At 46.4% G+C, this 20,607-nt stretch overlaps 1 protein-coding gene across 1 annotated transcript in view; it reads right to left on the bottom strand.

The window, feature by feature from the left end:
* PSME3IP1 (proteasome activator subunit 3 interacting protein 1) overlaps positions 1–20,607 on the bottom strand; it is a 156,179-nt gene that overhangs the window by 66,940 nt on the left and 68,632 nt on the right. The window contains exon 4 of the mRNA XM_078670931.1: positions 5,637–5,758. Within this exon, the coding sequence (XP_078527057.1) occupies positions 5,637–5,758 (122 nt within the window). The remainder of the gene's footprint in view (positions 1–5,636; positions 5,759–20,607) is intronic.

Raw genomic sequence — 20,607 nt, 5'->3', positions numbered from 1 at the left:
TGAAGTAGGTGGGCTCCCCAACCTGTCAGTGATGCGTCGGTTGTTAGTACTAGTTGTGGAACTTGCTCTTGCAACAGTCGCCCCTTGGAAAGGTTTAGTGGGTTCCACCACGGCAGAGTTGTAAGTGCGACTGTTTACCAACACTAGGTCTTTTAGTTGTCCTTGAGCTTGGTTCCACTGCCGTGCTAGACATTCTTGCAATGGTCGCATTTGAAGTCGGGCATGGGGGACAATGAATATGCAGGACGCCATCATGCCTATGAGCTGCATGAAGACTCGAGCTGGCAAAGAGTGTTGTGGCAGAAATTTGCGAATGAGTATCTGCATGCTGGCTATCCTCGCTGTGTTTGGATATGCCTTTGCCACTGAGGTATCTATAGTAGCTCCCAGATATTGTTGCATATGGGATGGTTGTAGATGCGATTTTGGGTAGTTTATCGAAAACCCTAGGCTGTGTAGCAGCTGAAGCGTTTGAGACGTGTCTTACACTGTTCGTAGGATTTTTCTTGTACTAGCCAATCGTCTAGGTATGGGAACAAGTGGATGTGTTGCCTCCTGGGATGTGCAGCTACTGTCGCTAAGCATTTTGTAAACACTCTTGGAGCCGTGGTTACCCCGAAGGGGAGAACTTTGAATTGGTAGTGTTGACCTTCTATTGTGAACCTGAGATATTTCCTAGGAGCTGGATGGAGGAGTATGTGAAAATACGCATCCTTGAGGTCCAATGTAGCTAGGAAGTCTCATTGCTGGAGCAGCGAGAGCACTTGCTGTAGTGTGATCATATGGAAGTGCTCCGACAGTATGTATTGATTTAGGGGTCTGAGGTCCAATATTGGTCTGAGTGAACCGTCCTTCTTGGGAATAAGGAAGTATAGTGAGTATACTCCTGTCCCTTGGTGTTGGAAAAGGACTGGCTCTATGGCCCCCTTTTCCAACATGCATTTCACCTCTTGTTATAGCAGGGTGATGTGTTCTTTGGACATAGGGCGGTGTCTGGGTGGTATGTTTGGTGGAGTAGAAGTGAGTTCTAGGCAATAACCATACTGGATAATTTGTCTGACCCACCTGTCTGTGGTAATGGAGTTCCAGACAGGTAGGAACTGTTGAATCCTGCCTCCGACCGGTGTTAGGTGGTCTGGAGGTAGTGTGATGAAGTCACTGTTTTGTGGCAGTGGAGGCTCTGGTGTTATTGCCTCCACGTCCTCGTCCCTTATTATTGTTGCCCCTATAACCTCCTCTATTGGAGTTCTTGTTAAAGGAACCTTGTGTGTTGCTTTTGTATGTAGATGAGGTTTGTGAAGTATTGCCTCATGTAGCTGCTCTGTATGAGGAGCGTTGAAAGGAACATCTGTGCTGTTGAAACTGCAATGCACCCATTGATTTTGCAGTTTCCGTATCCTTCTTCATTTTGTCTAAAACGGAGTCGACTGCAGGCCCGAAAATGAAGTCTTGATTGACTGGTTGGTTAAGAATAGTGGATTGCACCTCGTTCTTAAAGCCAGAAATGTGCAGCCATGCAGGTCTTCGTAATAAGACGCTCGTGTTAATGGACCTGGCTGCATTGTCTGCTGCGTCAAGCACACATTTAATGGAGGCGTTTGTAATAAATTTTCCCTCCTGTATGAGGTCATTAGCTTGTGCCTTGAAAGGCTCAGGCAGGTGTTGCATCACACTTTCAAGCTGGTCGTAGTGTGCTCTGCCGTAATGAGCTAGTAGAGCTTGTGTATTTGCAATTCTCCATGAATTGGAGTCCTGGGAGCTTCTCCTGTTGTCTGTGAGTTGGCCCGTTTGCGTGCGTTGGCCACCACTAGTGAATCTAATGGCAACTGATCTCTGATACAAGCAGGGTCTGTAGGGGCCGCCCTATATTTCTTTTCAATCCTGGGATTGATTACACATTTTCTGGCTGTATCTTTAAATATGTTTGGCGCGTGTTTTAGGACCCCTTTCAACATAGGAAGTGTTCTGACATTTTTCTCAGTAGTAGGGAATGTGTCAAATAAAAAGTCCTCTTCTATAGGTTCATTGTGCATGTCTACGTTGTGGTACTGCGATGCCCTATCTATTAGCTGGTTGAAGACAATGGTGTCGTCAGTAGGTGACAGCCTTGTTGGGTATGAGGAGGTGTCAGGGATGGGATGCAGGTCATATGGATCAGTGGGTTCTACCCATGGTTCATTTTGAGGGTTAGGATCCTCAGGATAGTTAATATCATATTGTGGATCTTCCCCTGTGTCGCCCTCATTGTCCCCAGAGTGAGTGGGAGAGTAAGGAGCACAAGGCATAGTGGGATAGAAAGGAATGAATGGTCTAGAGGGAGAAGTCCCAAAGTCCTTTTTCTTCAGAGGAATGGGGGAATGAGGCTCAGTGTCCAATGGCCTCTTTTTCCTGTGTAAAATAGTAACTTTACCAGTTTCAGGGTGAATGTATATTTTTGCCTGATCCTCTGATGGCTCTGGGTGGAAGAGTTCTTCTTCCACTATCCGTGGCTGTGTCTGACTTTTTTGGCTCAGTCTTTTTTGGATCTACCGTTGGCTTCGGGTCGACAACCTTTTTTGTTTCATCAACTTTCGGTGCTTTATTGCTCTTCTTCGGCTCAGGCTGTTTGTCCGGCTCGACGATTGATTGCGGATCGACCTGATCTTTAGGTTCGATGTGCTTTCTGTGCTCGACAGGTTGACTGTCTTGTCGAGTCGAAGATTTTTCTTGGATCAACTGTTTTTTAGGAGCACTTGTTTTCGGCTCGGTGTCTTTGTTTGGCTCGATAACCTTTTTCGGTTGGGCCACAGGCTTCGGTACGATGCCCTCGGTGTCGGTGACATTCTTCGGTTCGACGACTTTTGGCACAGCGGCCTTCTTTGGGTCGACGACCTGCTTCGGGGCAGCGCCCTTCGGTTCGGTGGCCTTCTTTGGCTCGACGGCCTTCTTTGCTTCTGCGCTTTTTGGCTTGACGGCCTTCTTCGGGTCGACGTCCTTAGGCTGTACGGCCTTCTTCGGTTCGACGCCCTTCGGGTCAATGACCTTTTTGGGTTGTAGAACCTTTTTTGGGGTAACGTTACTTAGACCTGGGGTGTCTGAAGGCTTAGTCTTTATTTTCGAAGCCGAGCCGGACGGCGGGGCTGCCGAATGATGTTTTGGATCTTGGCTAAGGCCTTAAGGTGATGCCTCGATTGGAGCCTTCTGTGACGGGGTAATTGGTGTCGGGAGGAATGTACTCACGATTTGCCCCGGTGGGATTTCGTCATCGGAGTCCGAGTGGTCCTCGACGGTGACGATCTCTAGATCCGAATCTTCTTCTGGAAGTTCCTGTTCATCCTCGAAGATGTGGTCTGGTTCCGGTGCCTGTAGCTGCATCTCTTGCCTAGCGGCCCATCGAATTTGGATCGTTTTCTTCGAACGGAATTGGGCACAGGCTGGGCAGGTTTCTTCCTTGTGGTCTGGTGATAGGCACTTGTTGCATACTGTGTGTCTGTCAGTATGCGGGAACTTAGAGTGGCATTGTGGGCACCTTTTGAACGGGCTCCTTTCCATCGACAGCAGGCCCACGTGGCGTCGAAAAGGCCCAACGGCACGAGTCGAGATGGAAAGCTTGACCGAGTCAAGAAGTACCAAGCGAGAACAATACCGAAGTCGAAGGCCTTTTGGCCTCTAGAAAAGTTTTGTTTCGATTCCGAAGTTGGAGTGTAGGAAAAACATCCGAACCCAATGGCGGAAAAAAACAATCTGAAGATGGAGAAGATGCTCATGCGCACTATTGTCCAGGGGAGGAACCACCTTTCTCGTGATACTTCGAAGACTCTTCCAGGACAACAAGGTGCAATCATCCGGACCCAACACTAGGCGGCGATCTATGGACCGATATGAATTCAGCAGTCCAAATGCCTCGAACACTTGTTTTCACTTTTACTGCATTGGTGGGATAATAAGTGGTGCTCCCACCGGTGACATTTAACGTACTAGCTCTGTGTACACTTTGTACCATTTACTAGTTACTAAAGGTAAAATGTGCTAATCTGAGATCAATCAATTGCGTATATACACTATTGGGGGCTAGGGATGAGACAAGAACAGGTGCACGGAGTCCTGTATAGTAGTGGGATATCACGTCCTTCTAGCCCGGGTCCCAGCACAAGGCCCTAATCTGGGCATCTCTCCGGATCCGGCTCGCCAGTGTCTTGAAATCACCACGAACAGTAATGGGGACAACACTGTCTGAAGCCTCTCCTAATCTTTATGCCTCATGAGAGCACCCGATTTACTCTCACTCAGGGCCTCTGGATCTTGGTATAACAGTTTTGCCAAGCCCAAAAAGTGACCCCTTTAAGCCCATCTTCTCCAAGACCACCAACAGGTAGGGCCATTCCAGGGAATCAAAAGCCTTTTCAGCATCTAGTGATAATATTACCACCTACTCCTGAATCGGTCCACTGCGCACCAGGCATCTGAATACCCACCGGAGATTGTGCCGCATAGCCCAGTGGGGCATAAACCCTGATTGATCTGCCTACACCAAGGTATCCACTACCCGTTGAAGCTGATCGACTAGCACCTTCACTAAAACCTTTGTCGCTACATTGATCAGGGATAACGGGTGATAGGACACGCAGTCCTCCTTCGGTTTTCCTTCCTTGTAAATGGGAACTACCAGTGCGTCCCGCAGGTCTTCGTGGAACGATCCCTCAGTTTTAGCACTTTCATAGAGTTACCCACACTAGGCCATCACAATGGAGAAGCCATTTGAGCCTGAGGCCTTTCATCACCACTCCACTCTTAATACTGCACCCCAGACCATTGACATTCCATGAAATAACTTTCAGGCCATTCTCCTGTTGCTCCAGGAGGCATCACTTACCTGTTCCTGTGCCCTATTGTTAGGCATATGCATACTATAAAGGAGTGTTATTATGGGTCAGGTGGGAGAAAAAAAAATGCCATGATAAAACTAAGGAGTATACTGGGGGAGTACTTCAATAGTGGGCATAGCCCAGGCAGTATGTTATACCTAGATTGGAGTCATCCTGAACAAAAACATACACTATATGTCAAGTTCAGATTGGGTATTCTGCCAACTGGGATATATCTTGTAAGATGTTCAAGGCTCACCAAGGGCAGCAAATACTGTGATAGTAAGTTTGTGGGGGGGAAGGATAATTTATTACACTTTTTTTTACACAAAATATGACCTAGCACATAAAAGATGGCCCCTATTTTGACAGTACAAGATCAAATGCATACAAATTGCATACAAATTGTGGGTTCATGGGCAAGCTTTAATTTCCTTTAAAAAGACTCATGTTACCATCACTCCCAGTTTTGCTGGGTAAGGGTAATGAGATTAAAAAAAGATGTGGGGACTTGCTCAACACCACATTGGAACCAATAGTGTGCTCTGAATATGGTCTGGTGGGTCTAAAGTAAAAATCTTACCCACTACAACACATAGCCTTGAACTGTATTAAAACAGGTTTAAAAACAAAATTCACACAAAATTGCTTTTTAAATTTGGTTTTGTTATGTGAGAGCCAATTTGTTCAAAATCCCCTTTTTTTAAAAAAAAGATGAAACTAAGATAAATGGGCCAATAATGAGTCACATATCTAACATACACTACTTTGACATTTCAATACAAAGGATATCCTGTATTCATTTAACTCCTTCATATCTTCGTCCCTTCTATGTTTTTCAATTAGTTCTTGTTTTCTGGAAATCTCATCCAGGAAATTGGTCTCTTCTTCATCCAAGCCTCTTACCATATTTTCTAAACAAAAATTGAACAACAAAAATTTACTATGCAAATATTTTTGTAACCATGAACAATTATAGTAAACAAAGCATGACATTTCACACATCTTATAGTTGTATAGTGTTAAACATTTATTCCTGCACTTATTCAAGATGCAATAAAAAGAAGAAAGAAAAAAAATATGAATGGCTAGAGAAAGAAGTGAGAACGATAGACTGGGGAAAATAGAAATAGCATAATAAAAATACTACACGACAAAGGGAGCATGAATCAGCCCAGCTCTCAAAAGAGCTAAAGAAATGCTTGTGCCCCCACACATGCCACACGCAGAGGGAGCCATGAGGGAAAGGCTGCTGATGCCGATCACTGCTTGTTGGGATCAAATTGAGCTGCACTGACGGAGCCAAGGGAGCGCTGGGGCTACCTATTTCAGAACCTGTTGCTGCATTTTTACAGCCCTCCACCCCCCCCCCCCCCCCAACCTGGTGCAAGGTTGGTCTCCATACCACACCAGTCTTCGACACGGACTGCAGCACTGTTGCAGTATTGTTGCTGCTCCCAACGACCACCAATGTACCTTGCTCGCTCATGGACACTCGTGGGTGAAAGGCAGGACAATGGCAGCAGTGGCTGCAGGTGCTGCTGTTGCGTTTGGCTGCGGTGCCGTACCACTGGGCCTGCCATGGCAGTTGCCTCAGCTGTGGTACTCTTTCCAGTTGTAGGGGAGGGCCCTCCTAGCCTAACAGGGATATTTGCTGACAATTGAGCTCTGGGTGGACAATTGAGCACCCAGCCTGGGCCCAGTCTAGCAATTTCCAATAAGCGAGCAGGCCAACATTAGAACGTCAGCTTTCAGGACACCCACTATCTGCCATCTTCTGCAATCAGCTACGGCCTTTGCTTGTGTGGGTGGAGGCAGCGGCTCCACAGGACCAGGGGGAGGAGGTACGTGGACAATTAGGGTTGTTTTGCTGCTGGTTTTTCCTGCTGGTTCTGCTGTACCTGCAGCCTTGTCACTATTGGTATGACCTGACATTCTTATAGGGGACATGACCCTTCCTGCTGCCCTGTGTCAGTTGGCTTCTTCTCCCACTAGGCACACCTGATTGCCTGACACTCTCTAGGGGGTTGTGACATTCTGGATATAGTCGCTGCAGGAGTGATCACAAGTCCCAGGATTCCCCTGCCCTATTTCAATTAGGACCATGGGCAAGCGTAAACTGGCACCAGCAAAGGACAGAATTCTGAACATCCTCCAGCGGGTACTACTTGACTCCTTTTTGGTACGGGCAGTTAGCATCGTCAACAAGAAAACTGAGCAGGCTAAGAGGTGCCTATTGCTCGACATGGGGGAGAGGCCTACTTTTGTTATGCTCTGCCTGGAGCAACCACTATCCATTACTCAGCCTTTATCATCCAATGCCCTTGAGGTCCCTTCTACAAGTCGTGCAAATAGTGTTATTCATATAGAGGATTTAAGCTATAATTCACCAAGGACCTTAGGTAGGGAGTTCTCTTGGAGTGCTCTTGATTTGCCTTTACCCACTAGCCCCTCTGTACCTTCTGCAAGGATGAGGAGGAAAACTAAAGCAGGAGTCACTACTTGAATTTCCAAAAAGTTGGGATCCTCCACTCGCCTCTCCACCAGCCCCCTGAAACCTGTAAACTTGTGTCCTTCCCATGTAAAGCTGGCACAGACCAAAAGTTCTGAAGCAAAAAGGGTGGCTCTAGATTAATGTGAAAAGCAGTCTGGGACCAAGTCAAATCTTTAGTAACATCCGCAACTGCCCCCCTTGCAGACAGGATAACCTCATTCGAAGGGGACATACTGGATTTATCCCATAAGCTGAACCATCCCTTGACACAAGTAGTTCCCTCTCACTCATCCACTCGGGCACCCACTTGCCATGGTCCCAGCACCAATACGGACAACTGCAACACTGTTCAGATGCCTTTGCCTTCTGAAGACCTACCTGCCCCTTGACTCTCCTACCACCTGCAACAATAGGACCAGGAGTGCTCCTCCACCTAGAAAAGCAACAGCTGAAACCCAGGACAAGAGGCTTGCTGGGGCCTTATAAGGTAGCATACCTCCATCTATGCCCAAGTCTGTACGAATCCAGCAGTCCCTGGACTTACCACTCCAATGCTGCCCCTCTGTCGCAGTTCTGCTAGGAGTGCTATCTCTATCAGCCGATGAAGAATAATACCCAGAATTGAATAATTAAAACAGAACAGATGCTACGCAGGCAGGAGCATGAACCGACTCCCTCCACCCACACACACACACACACACACACACACACACACACACACGCACAATGTGAGCAGCAGGGGCAGCAATGAGATCTTCCTTTTTACCCCACATTAGTACATGCCCGTCTCAACCAGAAAAGCGGCAGCAAATCAGCAGCAATGAATGTATCCTTTTCATATGGAACTACCAGAGCAGAAAATAAGTTGATCAGACTTCATCTTCAAGCCCTGCTGGTGAAATTATGTTGAAGTACAGGACTGCTATGTCTCATACCTTCACAGATGTGTAGCTCTGCCTTTCAGATACCAAGGCAGCTCAAACCCATGAGGATGGCAGTTGGAGGAGAGGAAGAAAGGCGGCACCAATAGGATACAGCAGGCCAACATGGAAAATGAGGTAAATTAAAAGAAAAGGAGATGGGCTGCCGGAGAAGTCACAGAGATTTAATTGAAATGGAGTGGGTTGCTGAGGAGACATGCAACTTGTCCCAGTGGTTTGAACGAGTGAATGAGTTCAGCCAGCCTTGGCTGAATGTGGCACCTAGCAAGCACCCAGCATCACAACAGGTAGTTTTGCCCCACATAATTGCACTTCAGTCTTCTGTTGCAATCTTTTAAGAGCGCAGGGGCAGAGGTGGTGGGCTGCTCCAAGAGAGCAGATTGAGCTGCCTGCCAGTTCTGCAGGCAGGCAGAAGAGACACGGTCCAAAGGAAGAAAAATCAAGAGGCAGCTGTATGTAAGGACTATTGTGATAACATTTGAAGGAACAGAGTCTGTCAACAAGCTACCACGTTACCTCAACCCAGCTGCCCTGGGAAAGCAAGAGTCCCATAGGTTGAGAATCTACGCCATTGTCTTTACAAGCTTGGAAGGGTGAGCCTGCATCATTCAAAACTTTACTCATTCACTCCAGTTAAACACAGAAAGGGATGTTCTTCATCCTCATACTGTGACTTGCCATAAGTGCAATGGTAAAACTCTACAGCAACTTTTAAACTCTGAGATACAGGCCACTGCTTAAAAACAATGAGTGGAAAAATGTCCCATTATTTTTCCTTCAGTCTCTTATTTTAACTGAAGGGACCCATTGGGCCCAAAACTAATAACAAGACTCCAGTGATCTAGATTGTGGTCACTAATGGGCAGCCACATAGACACAGCAAGGAAGCGCTAAGGATTCTTAAGGACGGGAATCCTAATGTTTGTGTGGTGGGCTTGGAAGCTTTGTAACAATATCTCCCTTCATTCAAGAGCATCTGTGGTACCACAGGAAACTAGATCAAAGTATAGCCAGGGTATCTGTATCCCTGCCATTATTCCAAACCTTCCCCCATTAGTGAACACTGGTCACAGTGTTCAATGTAAAAAGAGTTCTAGAGTGAGGGTGCTAGAATAATATTTGGGTAGGATTTCCTAAGACCCTTTTTTGTGCATTATATTTTTAAGCTTACTATTTCACTGCCCGGTTATTATAATCCTTTTCTTTTTATCAAATAAAGTATAGACTGGACACTGAAGTTGTGTTAGATACACTGCATAGCCCTTCAGCTCCTTGAATAAGGGTTGGTTCTTCACTGATGTTATTTTGAGAGAGTCAAGTAACTGAAAAGAAGTTTTGCAATGTGGTGTGCACCGTTAATGTGGACTTATGGCAACTGTGTTGAACAACGTTATGCTCTTACATGGTAATGCCCACTAAAGTCCGACTACCGCAGGACCACGAAAAAGGACTCACTTTGGTGGGCAAGCAGGGGGAACACGTACATTCCAGTCACAAGGCCACTAATAAAACTCAGTTGTAAGAGATATGCTATACTTAAAAATGAGGCTAAAGTTTGGAAGGAATGAAAAATGCATGGATAATTAAAGTAACGGATCGGTAAGGCCTTGCAAGGCATTCAAAACCCATTTAGGAATGAAGATTAGTGCATTGATCCTCATCACAGCCTCTAAATTCAGCAAGGCGAAAATCTACAGGGTGGGGTCTCCAATTGTCTAGTGGCCACACCAGAGAAGAATGCATTAGTGGCCATGCTATGCAAAATTACCACTACTGCTCACCTCTGTGCATCAGGCAGTAATGAGTAAAGAATTTGTCACTTTAGCACGCCTTTACATGGGTAATACACAAGTCATACTGCAATATCTCTGGCAACAAGGTAATACTAGCAGTAATAAATCTCCCTAATGCAGATACAATTAGACATCAATATAGTCTTTAAAACCTACTAAACACAACTCTACTCACATACCCCACTACTCCACTACCCACCCTGTCTAGTATAACAGAGCTCCTTGTCGATCTCTCCTATCACAGATCACAAAGAAGCCTTGGCGATACCCCTTACCGAGCAGGACATAAAATAGGTCCTAGGTTTGCTGACGAAAGGCAAGAGTCCGGGTTCTGATGGCCTACCCACAGACTTCTACGCCACATTTGAGACCCTCCTGGCACCCAAGTTACTTATAATCTACACATCCGCAAAAGAAGCAGGTAGACTCCCGACTTCTAGTAGGGGGCATTGGTCACTTCGGTTTTTAAACCAGGGAGCGACCCTATGATGCTGTACTCTTATTTGTCCATATTGAATATACCTCATAAAGTACTGAGTAAGCTGCTCACCGAAAGATTGCTACCACTGTTACCGTTGCTACATCACACAGATCAAAATGAGTTTATCCCTGCTAGAAACACGTTTCTGAACTGGAGATGACTGCACCAAATAATGGAGCATGCCCCCACTCTTATGCCCCAATCTGCCGGTATAGATATAGAGCAAGCCTTTAACACTATACCATGGAATTAGGTTTATGCAGTCTGAAATCACTTTGGACTGGGTCCTGAACTCATTAGTTGGATTAAACAACTATACTAGTAAGAGCCACGAAAGGGAAACATGTCTCAGAGGCATATGGTATTGCCAGAGGGACCAGACAGTTGTCCTCTATCCCATTCTGTTTGCTTTGGCTCTCAAACCTATTGCAAGCAAACAGAGCCCTAGGCGACAAGGAAGGGACTCCTATAAGTGAAAAGGTCCATATTGGGTCCTTATACGCCAATGATATGCTGCTTAATATATGCCATATCTGATCCAGCCTGACACAAATTGATGCTCTTCTTAAACCCACTTACTGACGCCTGAAGTGTAGCAATTATTAACGGGAAGTCCTGTGTCTTCCCACTGCACAAATCCCATCCCCCAACTCCACCTGACCATAGGGGGTAACACACTTAGGTGAGAATACCACAACTTTAAATACCTGGGAATCAATATTTATCATGAAGAACTAGATATAATAGAGGGCAACGGGCCATACAATCACTGCACTAACAGGTCTCGTTCTGGACCAAGTTATCCCTGCGAGTGATGAGATGCATAGCACTGTCCAAAATGGTGATGCTTCCTAGAATCCTGTCTAATTTGCCAATCTCCCCTTTATGTTATCTGCCCAACTATTCAGTGAATTACATGTATTATTAGAACACCTGATTTGGGCCAATGGCAGATGTAGGGTAGTGCTTAACAAGTTGAGATTACCAAAGGATAGATAGGTGGGGGTTAGGCGCACCTGACTTTCAAAATTACTACCTAGAAGCACAGTTACAATGAGAGGCATGCTGGCTAGCCGAGAGACACTTAGATGAGACAGGTGATTAATGAGGATACCCTACTGACTGGTGGTTCACATCCCCCTTCAAAGCTACTGCCTTTTGCTGCTCTGGCCTACTGGAAGCGGGCGCGTGTTTGCACTATGGCCACCTATGGTCCTGTGATCCCACTCCTGGGATAACGTGGGTGCAACTGCGCTAACCAGCAGTGAAATGCATCATCGGGACACAGCTGGTATCACCACTGGCGGCGACTTATTCTCAGATTCCACACTGTTGCCCTTACCCATATTAGTGGAACAGAGGAACCTCACCCGGGGAAATTTTACTGTAGAGTAGGATTCGCAGGACGCTACATTTACACTGGCAAATAGATGTCTTTGAGCTGTTCACACACACCCTAGTAAACACATTGCACGTGATTGGGCCACAGCACCACACGATAACAATGCTTTATCAAGCCCTGTTACAACATACAGGAGCGAATCTACAACCCCTCAGAGACAAGTGGGATACAATACTAGGTCGTAGTTTGCATTCTTAACCTCATCGATGCGGTGCATTTTCCCGCTGTGTGCTGGAAAATGCAAAAAAGCGCGTTACATGACGAGCTCAGCTCGTCATCAGCATACGAGCGCCGTAGCTGATGACGAGCTGAGCTCGTCATCAGCATCGAAGGGGTTAAGAATGGCTGACAGCCCTAGGATATCTCTACAAGGTCTTGTGAAATGCCTGGGTAACATTTATACAGTCTAGTTTCCTCCATAGGGACTATCTCACTTCTCAGGCACTAAACCGCACCTTTCAAAGCACGAATGCATGGTGCCCCTGATGCCTTACACCAAATGAGGACGTCGTACATATGGTATGGGCATACCATAAATGTCAATCTTATCAGACAGCAATTTTAAGTGAAGTGCCACGGGTAACAGTTCATAAGAATTTCTATACCATCGAAAGCTGCTTGCTGGGTAGATTTCCTAGACCCACAACAGCCAAGATTCACTCCAGGTTAATATACATATCACTGCTACTAGCAAAAGAGGTGATTGCAATGAGATGGAAGTCGGCCAGTTCCCCTATTGTGGAGAAATGGAGGAGAAATGGGACATACTGGGCGGACTTAAAATACAAAGCACTGCGTCAAGAAGAATATAGAGGCTGGGGCAAACTTACCATTTCAGAGGGATGGGAAACAATGATGAAGGCTCTCATGAACCAGTAAAGGATGACACTATGCCACCATAGTTAAGTCTACACTTCTTGTCATTTTATATTTCTCCTTCCAATGACAGTACCCTGGTCCCCCAAACTCCCCCTGCTCCCACCGGCCTTACTCCCAAGATGATACTTCCCTAACAGAGATCCTATGCGATTATGTATACAACCTGTAACTTACACTAGAACTCCAGCCCAGGGTCTCACGAGGATAGAGCTGGTGCATGCCGTCCCCCCAATCCCAGTGGGACCAACCCCATCAAAGCAAAATTTCCCAGTTGGAAATGAACACTTACTTGCTGACTGGAGCGGAAACAGGCGCTAGAAGAATATACACACTAGCGATCATAATACAGGAGGAATTTAACTGACTTCTGAGAAGATCCCGCTGTAAAAGCTGTGTTAACTTCTAAAGTGGATGCATTTTCTGGTTATACTGTGCAGTTGTAATGAGTTGAATGAGATCACCATAGCTTGCCTCTCCTCTGAGATGTCAAATATGCAAAAGGCAAATGTATGTTATGCTGTCAACTGTACTGAAAAGATGTGCACTGCCTTTTTTAGTATAACCCAATAAAATGTTTTATTACATAAAATATTACCCTCCATTATATTTTTGAAATTAAACCATTTTTTTTCCGAAACATCCACTAAGAGATTTCTGAAAATACATATGTTTTTCTCTAAAATGAGCACTTTTCCATCTTGGTAACTATACAGGACACAGGAGAACTAATTACAGATAGCTGGAGAATTACCAGTGGCACATGAGCTACTCGTTGGAAAACTGGCCATAGGGGGACTCCCCCTTTGACGATCTAAAGCTCGAGAAATTGGAGTATCCCATCTAGGAGAAAAAGGATAAAAGAAATTGAGAGAAAATTAGCTAGTGAAATTTGGGTGGGCTCGTAAGGAGAAGGAGGGAGAAGAGAAGGAACAAACGTGGAGAGGCAGAGGGCAGGCTGAGGACAGCAGAGTGCTGATCTGGAAAAAGAGGGGGAGTGGAAGAAAGGTTAGTCAGCATAATTAAGATGACTTTGTTGTAGATGCATACTGCCATGGTAAGTCCAACCTCTCCTGATGTGACCAGATGTCTGGCACTACCTTGCTGACTTGATGGAACTTGATCCCAGGTAGCTGGCTGTGGTTGTAGAAAAGTGGGTCGGCAGCAGTGTAGGACGGAATGGGCATATTCAGCACAGATCTAAGCCCAAGGGGTGGATAGCGCAAATCGAGAATCTAGGCCCTCCAACAGGATAGAAGTCTAAGAGCAATGCATACTATTGACAAGGCCCCACTCGCAACCACTCTCTATCAAAGAGGGAAGGAGGGCGGCAGATCCCATGCTTTAAATATGGCAATGAAGGGTTTGTAAAGAAAAGCTGTACATTTAAGGACACAGCATGCATCCCGCCAGATTGCCAGGCTCTTCACTACCACTAAAGGCTCCAGGGAAAGAACAGAAGAGCCGTCCAGGCTGCTTAAAACGTCTAGAAAGATAATCTTGAGGGATAACAAATGTAACCCTCACGGTTTCCTCCAGACATTTCCTCTGGAATGCCTTTGTGCATCTATGCCAGGTTACTGACCTCCAGGACAATGAAAGAGAAGGAGTTAGTTGACCTCAGGAAATTCAACTATAATGGCAAAGGCATCCAGTGGCTCAGTGTTTAACTTCTGCCTGGCCAAGGCAGATTTACAGGTAGATTGAAATGTGGAATCAATTTATGTAGGGGTCAGTAATGACATAGGTACATGGTGACTGCTGGGCTACGATCTCACTGCTCCAGGATGGCAGGAGCAATTTAACTAAGTCACAAAATGCCAACTTTCCCTCAAACACCCTGATCTACCTCCTGAAGAGGAAAGACCTAAAATTCTAAGGCATAACAGTAAACCCAAGGCAGGCTAAAAAAAAATTATGATTCAGGATCTAGTACTTCCTACTCTAGATGGGTTGGAGTTGAGCCTTCTGAGGGAGGCCAGGTGTTGTAGGCTTGGTCCCAAAGAGCCATAAAGTTCTTAGCTGCCAGATGACATTCCAAGGTAGATATCTGGTGAGACCAGTCAGTACCTTCCACGCTGGTTGGCCTCAGGAAGCAGGCAGAGGACCAGTTCACCAGTGAAGTAGCTGCTCAGTTCAAGTTGACCTGGAAAGAAGGGCACTATCATTGCAAGCCATGGGAATCTGAACTGGGAGCAGGCAGGAGGCGTGTATTCTTCAAGCACACAGAAATTTCCTGAAGCACCATGCCCATTTGCTCCCTTAGCTAGGCATAAAGAACTCTAAGAAGACAGAGCTCATTCCTTCTATATACCATAGTAAAGCACAGGATGTAGGGAAGTTCTGCAGGAGTTGCAGAATTTGCCAGAGGCAAATCTGGTGGTCAGATAAGGACAGGCCTGTTACCATTACACCACTGGTGGAAACCTCTTTAAGAGGATGGAGAAAGACACTGTTAGTCCCCAAGAACTTGCTTTGCCAACCTCTTATTAATGACCCTCTGGTTTAACACCAGTCTAAGTCCATATACAGAAATATGGGGACAGTGAGAGAAATATACCATCAGAAAACACCACCAGACTAAGTCCAGGAGCACATTATGGTTGTTATTTATAAAGTAATGTTCTAACTGAAACTTTACTTTCTTTTTTTAATTGGTGTTTAAACTGGTCTACTTCATACCCTCTAAATACCTGCAAACAGTGACATCCCTGAAAAGGAGTAGATTAGATATCCTAGCTCCCACTGGCAGCTTTGAGGTATATGGTGTTAATTTAGACCTCGAAGTTTGACTCAGAGATTTAGGCTAATTAAAATCCCCAAGTGAAACTGTGGAGAGAAGATAGAATTCCAAGGGAATCTAACTGGGAATTACCAACCGCTCCATTTAATTTCTCATTACTTTGGGTATTCCCAGGGTTCAAACAGCAATCCTTGTTAATGGGACCACCGGTATCCTGGAGTGTGGAATAAACACTGGTTAAGGAGACTCCCAAAAGGTAAATCCCAGTACCTTCCGATTTCCACACGAAAATGCCTCACAAAAACAGTACTGAAGAGTTCATTCACTGAGAATGTTAGGGAAAAAAGTTCTAAAATGAGTATCAGGGTTTGTCGGATATGTGCAGCAGGACAGCACAGTGTTCGAAAAAATGTGCCTTGTTAATACGTACTAATAAAGTCAAAGATACAGCCTTGCCTGCTAAGCTGCACAAGGTTCTGAATCTGATATGCAGGCTATTATTTATTGTAATCAACTCAAGCATTTATTGCACAGTAGTTACTGAAAAAAACAATTTATTTTCTTTAAAAAAAAAAAAAAAAAGGCCCTGACAAATACTTTAGCCAGGTTTTGTTTCCCACTTGCTGGCACACAGATGCAAAACCATTTTATATTTATTTATTTATTTATTCAAAGTTTTATATGGCGCGAACAAGATCTTTACAGATATCAGAGCGCTTCACAATGACAAGGTAGGGGCAGTAGGAATGAACAGAGGTAGTGGGAGCAATGTAGTAGTCACTAACATGAAAGGATAATAATAACATACATAAAACATATCAATATACAGTCAGGTAAGCAAGTAATATGAGACGGCACAAGTCATTGATCCCACTACAGAGGTGTTCAGGTACAACTTGGATGTGTGGAAGGCTTATACCAGTGTTTTAGTATAGTCATCAAGTAGAGGTATAGTGCCAAAGGACTAGGTGAGCATTGACACAAGGCAATGCAGAGTCTCTGATCCAGCACCTATAGGGTTCAGGAGATCTTGGCCAGAAGGATGGTTTTCACCTCTTTCTTGAAGAGTGCAGTGGAGGAGATACGCCTTGTTTCAGGAGGGAGCGCATTCCAGATCCTGGGTGCCATTCCTGAGAAGGAGCGCTTGTAGGTTTTCTCTTCCCGGAATCTACGGGGTTTCAGGAGTAGATTTTTTGAGCTTCTATTGGATCTCGAACCTCCTGATATAGACAACTTTTGAGCGAGGTAGTTGGGTGCATTGTGGTGCACAGCCGCGTGTGTCATAACTGCAATTTTTAGTTGTATTCTGGCTTCAAAAGGCAACCATTTTAGGGACTTTAAGTCTGGGGAAATATGCGAATGTTTTCTTGAGCCAGTAATGAGTCTTGCGGCAGCGTTCAGGGAGGCTCTTAAGGGTGCTGTTGTGGATAGCGGGAGTCCGCTGAGGGCCACAATTCCGTAGTCTATTCGAGGGATGACTAACGCTTGTACAGCAGTTTGGAAGTCTTCAGCAGGGAGGAAGGGTTTGATTTTCCTCAGTGTGTTGATTTGGAAATTAGCTGCTTTTGTGGCTTTGCTGACGTGCTGCTGCATGTTGAGCTTGGCGTCCAGTGTGATGCCCAGGGATTTCACTGAGTCCACGATGGTGGGTTGGACATTGAGTGCTGTTAGGTTGTTGAGCCATGTTTGGGTGGTGGAAATTTTCGCCGGGGGTGAGATGAGAAGGAACTCCGTTTTCAGAGCATTTAGTTTGAGGTGATTATCGGCTAGCCAAGATTGAGTGTTAATAAGCGTGGAATTCAGATGTTTGATATCTTCCGGGGATTGAAGCTTTAGGTACAGTTGTGTGTCGTCGGCGTACATATGGAATTGGACATTAGAAGCTTGGAGCAAGGTGGCGAGCGGTTCCATGACGAGGTTGAACAATGTGGGGGAGAGGGAGGATCCTTGTGGAACACCTAGATCTGCAGGCACAGGTGCAGATAGCACATTGTCGATCTTGAACTTCTGAGACCGGTTGTGAAGGAAGGACGAAAACCATTTGAGAACCGTTCCCGATAGACCCATTCTAGTGCATAGCAGCTCCAGCAAGTTCTCATGTTTGACCGTTTCAAATGCTGACGAGAGGTCAAGAAGGATGAGGAGGCAGGACTCATTGCGATCAAGAATTTGGAGGGCGTCATCAATTATGTGTGTCATAGCTGTTTCCGTGCTATGTTTCGCTCGGAAGCCTGATTGATGAGAGTTGAGGAGGTCAAATTGGTCAATGTGTCTTGTTAGTTGGAGTTGGACACATTTTTCCAGCAGTTTGGCCAGGGTGGGGATATTGGTGATGGGCCGGTAATTGTTTAGGTCAGACGGATCAGCTGTAGGTTTCTTGAGTATAGGCGTGACTTGCCCCACCTTGAGGGCGTCTGGAATGAGGCCTTGTTGCAGGGAGCAGTTGATTATTTTGGTCCAGAGAGGGAGGAGCAAGGGGATGAAGTCTTTTACAGCATTAGCAGGTAGAGGGTCTGTGAGGTGATTAGAGGGCTTCAAGGTGCAGAGCAGTTTGTGTATTGTTTCTTCCGAGTAGGTATCGAAGTACAGCCAAGATGCCATGTTTTTAGGTTGAGTGTTAGCCATTCCGGTGTGGTTGGGGAATCGGCTTACATCCACGATGAGGTCATTTCTTATGTTGTCAGTCTTTAGCTTAAAGAAAGCAGAGAAGTCTTCACAGTGTGGGGTGTCGCTTGTTGTGCTATTTGATTGTAAGGGTTGTGCCTTTGTTTGGGTCTTGATTAGTTCGAACAGTTTTCTTGGCCTGTTTTTTGCTTGGTCCAACTGGCGGCTGAAGAAGTCCAACTTTGTGCGCTTTATTTTCCTGAAGTAGGCATTTCTCTTGTTTTTAAGCCTTTTGAGGTGCAATGCTGAAGGGTCCGCTCTCCAGGTGCGCTCTGCCATTCGCATCGAACGCCTGTCGTCATTGAGTCTGTCGTCATACCAGGGGTTAGAAGTTTTGGTGGAGACTCTCTTCAGTTGCAGTGGGGCGACTTCATTGACTAATGTATTCATAGATTCAAGGTAGTGGTCAGTCAGTGATTGAACATCCGAGGCACCTGAAGGGGGAAGGAGGAGATTGCCGATGTGGGGAGGCAGGGTAGAGGGGTTGAGATTCTTCATGTCCCTTTTCCATGTTTTGGCTTTGATTGGTTAAGCCGGGTTAGGTTTAACTTTTTCATTGATAAAGAAGGTGATAATGTGGTGATCTGACCAGTCGCAGGGTAGAATCGTCTCCAGTTGTGTAGAATTCTCTTTGGCAATGATGAGATCAAGTATCGAGCCTTTGTCGTGTGTTGGTCTATCGCATATTTGGGTGAGGTCAAGCGCATTAAGGAAAGTTTTGAGACTATTCACCACTGTGTCTTTCTGATCGTTCCAGTGGAGATTGAAGTCACCCAGGTAGACTTGGGTGGTCTGCCGACCGGCATTGGAAGTGATCATGTCCATGAGTTGTTGAGTGAATATGGGATTGTCACCAGGCGGGTGATAGATGAGATGTAAAGCACAAACTTGTTTGCCCTCGCTGGTGACGTCGAGGCAGAGGAGTTCACAGGAGGAGAGGGAGGGGGAGGGGATTTTAGTAACGGAGAGGTTGCTTCTAAAAATGCATGCAATTCCCCCGCCCGTCTTGTCCGAAGACCTGTCTAGCCTAATGATGTGATAGTTGGGGGGGACTAGTATGTCCATAATCGGGGTAGAGGCTTCAGTGAGCCAAGTTTCTGTTAGAATGGCTAGGTCCAGATCCCTAGCTGAGACGAGATCAGCGATGTCGGAGGAGTGTCTCTGGGCCGATCTGCAGTTGAGTAGGATGCATTTGAGTTTGGGGGAGAGAAGGGTGGTCGAGCTTTCTAGAGTGAGGGGAACTTTTCTGAGGTTGTTAGGGACGGAACCTCTGTTGTTGAGTGTTGGGAGCCTCAGAGGGTTTGTGAGAATTGTGGGTATGGGGATGTGCGTGCTGAATATGTGTTTTACCGGACCTGGGCCGTAAGAGCTTAGGAGAGAGCATAGGTCGCGGTCCGACAATGGGTTGGGGACACGGCGGGGGCGGTGGGAGTTGTTGCGAACGGGGATAGTCGGCCAGCGTGGATGTCGTTTGAGGCGAGGGTATGTGGGGCGGGTGCGTCCTTTGTAGGGTAGAGGGAAGATGGGAGGTGGACTGGGCTGTGATGAGAGAAGGTCTTTGATTGCGTGGACATCTTTTTTGATTTGTAGAATATCCTCTTTCACTTGTTGGAGGGTGGGTAAAGTCAGGTCAGGGGGTGCATTGGGGATGGCGTAGGTGGTGAGAGCCATTGGTGAATGGTTGTGTAGTGAGCTGGAAAGCGGGCAGGGGATCGATGGGGGGGATATACTAGCGATGTTTGAATGTTCTGCGGTGCAAATGGGTGAGATGGCATTTAAAGAGTGGGCGTGTTTGTGGGCGGGGGGTGTGGGTGAAGTAGGCGGTGGAGGCGGTGGGTGGGAGGCATAGGTAGTGCCGTCAGTGGGAGACGGTGCCGGCGAGTGGAAGAGTGAGTGAAGGCTGAAGACAGTGGGGGAGACCGGAGGGTAGTGAGGGCTGAGAATAGGAGGTGGGAGAGAGGGGGATGCTAAGGTAGGGGAGGTGGTATGTTCTGTGTGTGTTGTTGGGAGGGTGTGAGTGTCGTGGGTGGGAGTGGGGAGGGAGCTGGGGGGGGAAAGGTGTCCGCCGTGGGGGGTATGGGAGAGGGGGTGGGTAGACTCCGAGTGGTGATGTTGTCATACGGTGGCGTGATGTGGGTGAGAGTTGTTCTGTCAGGTGTGGGAGTGTCGTGGGTGAGAGTGGGGAGGGAGCTGGGGGGGGAGAGGCGTCTGTCGTGGGGGGGATGGGAGGGGGGGGGTGGATAAACTCCGAGCGGTGGTGTGTTCAGGTGACGTGTTGCGGGTGGGGGTTGTTACGTCAGGGAGGAGAGGGATAGGGGGGATGTGAGTGGGGGTAAAAGGGGTCATGTTAGAGGGGCAGTTAGTATAAG

Source organism: Lissotriton helveticus, chromosome 12, assembly GCF_964261635.1.
Source record: "Lissotriton helveticus chromosome 12, aLisHel1.1, whole genome shotgun sequence".
NCBI lineage: Eukaryota > Metazoa > Chordata > Amphibia > Caudata > Salamandridae > Lissotriton > Lissotriton helveticus.
The sequence above is the reverse complement of the archived record's forward strand: the minus strand, read 5'-3'. Positions and strand labels throughout refer to the sequence as shown.